Source organism: Phalaenopsis equestris, unplaced genomic scaffold (genome assembly GCF_001263595.1).
Source record: "Phalaenopsis equestris unplaced genomic scaffold, ASM126359v1 Scaffold000617, whole genome shotgun sequence".
NCBI classification, from domain to species: Eukaryota; Viridiplantae; Streptophyta; class Magnoliopsida; order Asparagales; family Orchidaceae; genus Phalaenopsis; species Phalaenopsis equestris.
The window spans coordinates 139,735-146,975 of record NW_018165057.1 but is presented as its reverse complement, the minus strand read 5'-3'; the positions used below and the strand labels follow the sequence as shown (position 1 = coordinate 146,975).

The 7,241-nt window shown below is 35.6% G+C and overlaps 1 protein-coding gene across 2 annotated transcripts in view; it reads left to right on the top strand.

The window, feature by feature from the left end:
- The first annotated feature begins 603 nt into the window (after window positions 1–603).
- The window catches only part of LOC110029955 (translocase of chloroplast 34, chloroplastic-like), a 28,334-nt gene continuing 21,696 nt past the window's right edge, over window positions 604–7,241 (top strand). The window contains exons 1-5 of one of the 2 annotated variants that reach the window (XM_020732461.1): window positions 604–694; window positions 883–1,009; window positions 1,110–1,217; window positions 1,301–1,425; window positions 4,311–4,575. In XM_020732461.1, coding sequence (XP_020588120.1) covers window positions 911–1,009; window positions 1,110–1,217; window positions 1,301–1,425; window positions 4,311–4,575 — 597 coding nt within the window. In that variant the 5' untranslated portion in view covers window positions 604–694; window positions 883–910. Of the gene's footprint in view, window positions 769–882; window positions 1,010–1,109; window positions 1,218–1,300; window positions 1,426–4,310; window positions 4,576–7,241 lie in introns of both variants that reach the window. The other variant, XM_020732462.1, reaches the window with a different exon arrangement.

The following is a 7,241-nucleotide window of genomic DNA, read 5'->3' as shown; positions in this document are numbered from 1 at the left end:
TATATATATATATATATATATCACCCAATATTGTGCGGCACTGTAACATAATGCGATTTTTCTACTTGCTGCCTTGTAACAATATTGGGTGGAACTCTAGCCTTTACCTTGTCGTACCTTATCCCACCAAGCCTATGAAGGCACATGGATGCAGCATTTTTTCTATAGGCTTCCGACTCTCACTTTTGATTTGAGGGTGTTTGGCTGCAAGAAGGATATAGAATTAGGGTGTGTTTGGGACGACGGTGATGTTACACCGTAATTTTTTTGTTTGATAAAATTACGTTTTACTTGAGCTCTTAAAAAGTCACAACTGAAAGTTACATTTTATCACCAATCTTGAGTACCTGTAATTGTTGTTAGAATGCTGCAGTCTAACTTTTCAAATTTTTATTTTTTGTAATAGTCACCATAGTTTTTAGAACACAAGCTACTTCTTCAGCTGCTTTACATCTATAACTGCCCCCAAACAGATCCTTAATAGGTTTTAGTAAATTTAAATTAATCTCTTTATTGAATTGGAATTTAAATTCAAGGCAAAATTAGAATCTTAAATTTAAAATTTAAAATTTAATGATAAATTCTTAGGACTTGCATGTTTGGCTTCTGCTTCTCCATCATAACCTTCCACTGACCCTATTATCCAAACGCGAGGTCGCCCACCGGCTTCCCTATCTCTTTCTGAGATACGTAGGTATGGAGATTGCCTTGCGCTTTTCCTTTATATAAAGCTCAATAGTTCTTAATGCGCTAATGGAGAAAAGGGAGGTATTGGTCTTGAATCACTTTACCTCCGGCGGCCAGTTTTCTTTGCTGCGGCATCGGGGTCTATGTTCCTGTCTTATTGTTATCGAAATTTTCTGATGTGCACAAATTTATTAGGTATTGTTGTCCTTGTTGGTGAGCTACAATGGCCTTCCAAATTGCTCGTGAGTGGCTTGGTATCCAGAACTTTCCGGTAGCTACGCAGACGAGATTGATGGAGTTGCTTGGGAAGTTGAAGCAAGAGGTTTGTTTTATCTACAAAAGATCTAATTTGGATGTTAGCCTCTCTCTCTCTCTCTTTCTCTTACTCCCCCTCGCTCACTCTTTCTGTTTTGGGCTGTTAGAATGTGAGCACGTTGACGATTCTAGTGATGGGAAAGGGAGGCATGGGGAAGTCGTCCACCGTTAATTCAATTTTAGGGGAGCGGATTGCTTCAGTTAGTGCCTTCCAGGTTTGTTGGATCTGTTTGAATTGATTCACTTGATTGTTTCGGTGGCGTTAATCTCATTTTACAATTTGTGCTATTTTTTCTAGTCAGAGGGGCTGAGGCCGATCATGTGTTCAAGGACACGGGCAGGATTTACTTTGAACATTGTTGACACTCCAGGGATTGTTGAAGGAGGATATGTTAATGAACAAGCCATTGGAATCATAAAGAGGTTAGTGCTGAGGAAGGATAACTTTGACTTGAAACTGTTTCTTTCAACTTGACATGGATGCTGTAATCTCTACGTGGTCTAAAAGAAACTTCCTTGATGTTGATGGACCTATAAAGGAAGCCAAAAATATCTTTTTAAGAAAAAGAAATGCTAATGTGGAGAAAATAAGAGCATGTTTGAATTTCTGCTGAGGGGAAACAAAATAACAAAGAAGGGGCATATGAATTATTTGCTTTCTGACTCCAGCAAGAATTTCTTAAGTGTTTTCTTCTGGAAAATTTCATAAATAAAACTTAAAGCCCATGAAAATGTGATTGCTTCTAATGAATTTGCAACCCTTTCGGCACACTTGAGGAAAGTAATGCTTTTGGCAAACACTAGTTTTTGAGTTCTTAAGCTGTAACACAGTGCTTTCTACTTTCAAGAATGTTAGCATTACTTAAATTTGATCAGTTAAGAAAAGAGATACAGAAATATAGAACATAATTTTTTTTATGGGATGAAATGCAATTTTGTTAGGAAGCATAATGTATTTCTTCCAGCAGGTGAACTGTCCTTTTAATCCTCTTTTTTATTGTTGTTAATCAAGTTCTTTGATTTACATTTAACCATATATTTATTATTATTATTTTTGCATAGCAATTTAGTCAATTTGATGGTATTTAGGTTTCTTGTGAGCAAGACCATTGATGTGCTTCTTTATGTAGACTGACTAGATGCATATCGAATGGATACCTTGGAAAGACGTGAAAGCCATTGCAGATAATTTTGCCAAAACAATATGGCGAAAGAGTTTGGTTGTGTTAACACATTCTCAACTATCTCCACTAGTGTGCAAATTATAGAGGAATTAAGTTAATGTGTCATGCATTAAAATTATAAGAAAGAGTAATTGAACATAGGTTAAGACGTGATATAAAGATTCTCATAATCAATTTGGATTTATGCCGGGCAAGTGTACTATGGAAGCTATACATTTATTGAGACATTTGATGGAGAAGTACTGAGAGAGTGAGGATCTACATATGATTTTGTTGAGTTTCTAGAAAAGAAAGATGTTGATATGACTTATATTTAAAGTTTCAAGTTCTGTTGAGCTTCTAGAAAAGAAAGATGCTGATATGACTTATATTTTAAGTCATTAAAGATATGTATACTAGTGTTGTTACTTGTGTTTGAATAGAAAAAAGATTGACTAAGTATTTTTCTATTTTAGTTGGATTACATCACGGATTGACTTTAAGCCCATATCCTTTTGCTTTAGTTATGGATGCTCTTACTGGACATTTACAGGAGGATATTTACAGGAGGATGTACCTTTACAGGAGGATGTACCTTGGTGTATGCTTTTCTCTGATGATATCCTTCTTGTTGATGAGACTATAGAAAGATTTCGGGAAAAAAACTTGAATTATAGAGTTCTACTTTAGATTCTAAAGGCCTTCGTTGGAGTATATTTAAAACTGAATACATAGAATGTAATTTTAGTAGTAGCAGATCTAGTGACATAGTTGTAATAATGGGCGATCAAATAATTTAAAAGAGTGAACATTTTAGATATCTCGAGTCTATCGTTCAAAGTGATGACTAGGGCTGTCAAAAAAGCTCGTTGTTCGCGAACAGTTCATGTTCGGTTCGTCAATGAGTTCGTGTTCGATTTGTTCGATAAGTAAACGAGACAAACGCGAACAAATTTTTTATAATAAAATAATAATAATAATAATATATTAATATACTATAGTAGTAATATACTAATATATATATTGTATATTTATATAATATAAGTTATATAATTAATATATAATATTATTTTTATGTATTAATATTAGGGATGTCAAACGGGCTCGTCGTTCGCGAACAGCTCGTGTTCGGTTCGTGTTCGGCTCGTTCGTTAAGAAACGAACACGAGCTTATTTCAAACAAACTAAATTTTAAACGAACCTAACACAAACACAAGCTTTGTTCGTTCGTGTTCGGTTCGTTTACACCCCTAGTGATGACGATCTAGATGGGGATGTTTTTAGTAGAATTCAAGTTGGATGGTTGATCAAGTTGGATGGTTGAAGTAGAATTCAAGTTGGATGGTTGAAGTGGAGGAATGCATTGGATCTATTGTGTGATAGAAAAGTACTGCTTAGGCTTAAAGGAAAGTTTTATAAGATGGTGGTGAGACCTGTAATACTTTATGCCACAAGATGTTGGCCTATAAAAGGGAGCATATAACTAATTTAACTATTGCTAAGATGAGAATGCTTAGGTAGATGAGTGGCCTGACACTTAGAGACAAAATGCGAAACGAATGTATCCGTAAAAGGGTTGGTGTAGCTCTATTGGCAGACAAGATTAAAAAGAGTCATCTTAGATGGTTTGGTCACTTTAAACGTTGGCCATCTGATGATCCAGTTAGGAGAGTAGATGCTTTAGATCCGAATTATGCTAAGAAAGGTAGATGTAGACCTAAAAAGACTTGGGCATATTGTATAAAAATAAGCTTAACTTATTAGAATTAAATAAAAATATGACACTCAATTGGGCACAATGGAGAAAAAAGATTCATGTGGTTGACCCCATTTAGTGAGATAAAAACTTTTCGTTGTTGTTGTTTAACTTTGGTTGTCGAAGAGAAACTTCCGTCTAATTTCAGCGGTTTTCTAATCTAATTAGACTTTATCAAGTTGTGAAGTATTCATCATTTAATGCCATTCTAATGTTTCAATTTTAAATATATTTCCTTTTGACATAAAAGATTAATTAGATGTAATTGTAGTTTGAAATTTATTCAGCCTATCAAGATATGATATGAAATGCAATTTTATTAGGAAGCATAATGTATTTATTATTATTATTTTTTTGCATTGAAATTTAATCAATTTGATGTTATTTAGGTTTCTTCTTAACAAGTCCATTGATGTGCTTCTTTATGTGGACCGACTAGATGCATATAGAATGGATACCTTGGACAGACAAGTTGTGAAAGCCATTACAGATACTTTTGGCAGAACAATATGGCGAAGGAGTTTGGTTGTGTTAACACATGCTCAGCTGTCTCCACCAGATGGCTTAAATTATGATGAATTTGTTGCTCGACGCTCAGAAGCCCTTCTAAGGTATGTTCAACAGGGTGGTCGACTTTCAAAAATGGAGTATCAGGTAAGATCTAGTTCTAATCACATGCTTTTTTGATGAAATTTTGTTAAATCTTGGCTATTTGTTGACTTACTTTTGCTCATTTTCAGCTAAGTATTGAGTGGGTGATATTAATATATATATATTTTTTTGATACGATTGTATAAGTTCTTTTCTTCTTAAATCCTATACTCTAGCCAAGGATTTCGATGATATAGTTGTTTGTTGTGACATATGGTCTAAAGTAATGGATCATTATAGATATCGCTTTATAAGGATCCAATAAAATGATTATTAATATCTTCCACTCACTTTGAATAGATTATTTGATACCAACATCTGCTACTACATCTACCGTGTGGTCATAATCTTCTTCTTTGGAAGCTAGGATTGGTATCTTGAATTCTTCTTACTATTCTTTCTATGAAAGTGTGGATGTTAGATGGGCTCCTTGGATCTGGAGTTTGTTTTTTTGTAGTCAATAGCTTTAGTTACATCATATCCTAAGCTAATGGCTCCCTTTTGCAGTTATTTTCCCTGATCCATTTTCACGAGTTCAAGCTTTAACTAAGTCGAGAGATTCATTATCATATTTGCTTGAATAGATTTATGAATATCTCTATACATTGTAATGCCACTCTTCCAACATTTTGTCAACCCCTTGTCTGTTGATATATGTATCTTTTCATGCAATGGTCCATCATAGCACAGACCATGTTATTGTAGTTTTGAATGAAGTATGATTTTATTAATTTAGGTAATATATTTGAGGGTCTGTCAAAAATCATGTTAGGATGATTTACATATTTTAAATTTGCCTATGAATTGCTAGTACTAGGAGCGTGCGAGACACAAATATGGCATTTTCTTAAAGTAATCTTTGTTTTGTAGCATAAATTATTTGAATTAAGCAATAATTGTTTTGTAGCTTAAATTATTTGAATTAAACAATAAGGGCATGCTGATATCGTCTGTAATTTTATCTTTTTCAAAATGTTTAAGCTAAGATTTCACATTGCTAACTTTTGTGTTTCCTTTCCAGATTTAGATAACATTATGCTATGTTTCATGATTAGTGATAACGCAAGCTTCATTTAATTTATAGTTATAATAGGAGAATAATTACTTTTTTGACCCTAACCCCAAGCATCTCTGGGTTTGCCTTGGGAAAGCCGGATGGCAAAAACTAGTAGGCATCCTAACATTGCCTCCAAGTTGACCAATGGTGTATGGTAGGATTGGATTTTACTAGAACCACTTTAATTGTGAGAAATGTCTTGTTTTTTTGGATTTTGAGAAAATATGGTTGTAGCATTGCACCCAAAGAAGAATACATGTTTATAAAAAAGTGAAACTTATCAATCTTATAATGGAGGTATGAAAGAGAGTAATAAATATATATTTTAAAAAAATTTCATGTTTAATGCATTAATTTGGTTTAATGTTAAAAAGCTCTGCAAAGATTTCATATTTATGTCAATATGATTTCTGGAGAATCATAAAGAGCAAAAAATGTATACATTTGATTTTTATTGATCTTTAGAAGTCATTTGATCAAGTCCCAATGGAATTGACTTGGCGCACATTAATGCGGTTTTGCATGTTATAGATATGTTGATATTAATAATGATATGTGATATCGGAACTTAGAGGAAAACAGTGGAAATGCAAAAAAATAATTTTTACTAATGGGGAAATAGGGTTACAATAAACGACAGCAGGAAAGTGCATCCTAAGGGCGGTGGAGGTTGGCTAGGTGGATCGGGATGGCTCGTGGGGGTGGCGACGACAAAGGCAAGGTGAGAAAACTGCAGGAGCAAATAGAGAGCTAGCTGGCTTGTGCAACGACACTAGGAAAGTGGGGAAAAAACGACAAGAACAACAAAGGTTTGTTGTCCCGGGGTAGTTGCAACAAGGGTTGTTGTGCCAGAAGCGATTTTAGCAAATATGCAAACGGTTTGGGTTGGCAGGAAGGTGCTGGATAGGGTTTGGAGTGGCTGAAGACTAAAGGGAGTGGAAGAAAAGGGTTAGGGAAGATGGAAAGGGAAGATAAATCACCACTTCGAAGGAGTATACAGCCAGAGCACCATCACGTCCTCCGGTACAACCTTATAAAAGGTAAGAGGACTCCACACATGAATTCTGAAAAGCATACACAACAAAAAACTCCCCCTAAATATGTAAAATAACAAATAAATAGACTCTTACATGAAGAAAGGAGGAAAGAAATAAAGAAAGAAATTTGCACTCAAAAGGAAGGGGCGGAGCGGCAAGAATTATTTAGAAATTAGCCATTCAATACTTCTAAATGAAGAAGCAAAAAAAGGAGGGGTGGTGGTCCTGCCCAGTTAAATTACCGCCCCATGGTTGCTCGACCTCCGTTTACCCTTGACCGACCTCAATTGGGCCAGTTCGGTTCAAAAGCGAGATTTCCCAATGCGGGAAATCTCGCACCCCCGTTCCCAATGCGGGAAACGCCGCTCTCGCGGCTGCTGCGGGAAATCCTGCTCTTGCATCAGTTTCCCGTGGATGGGGGAGCTTTGACTTCATCTGTCGAAGCTTCGGATTCTCGCCGACCATTCCTGGATCCCACTGACGATTAGGGGTGTAAACGACTCGCTCGTGTTCGGCTCGTTTATATTTCGAGCTCAAAAAGTGTGTTCGTGTTCGACTCGTTTGCTTAACGAGCC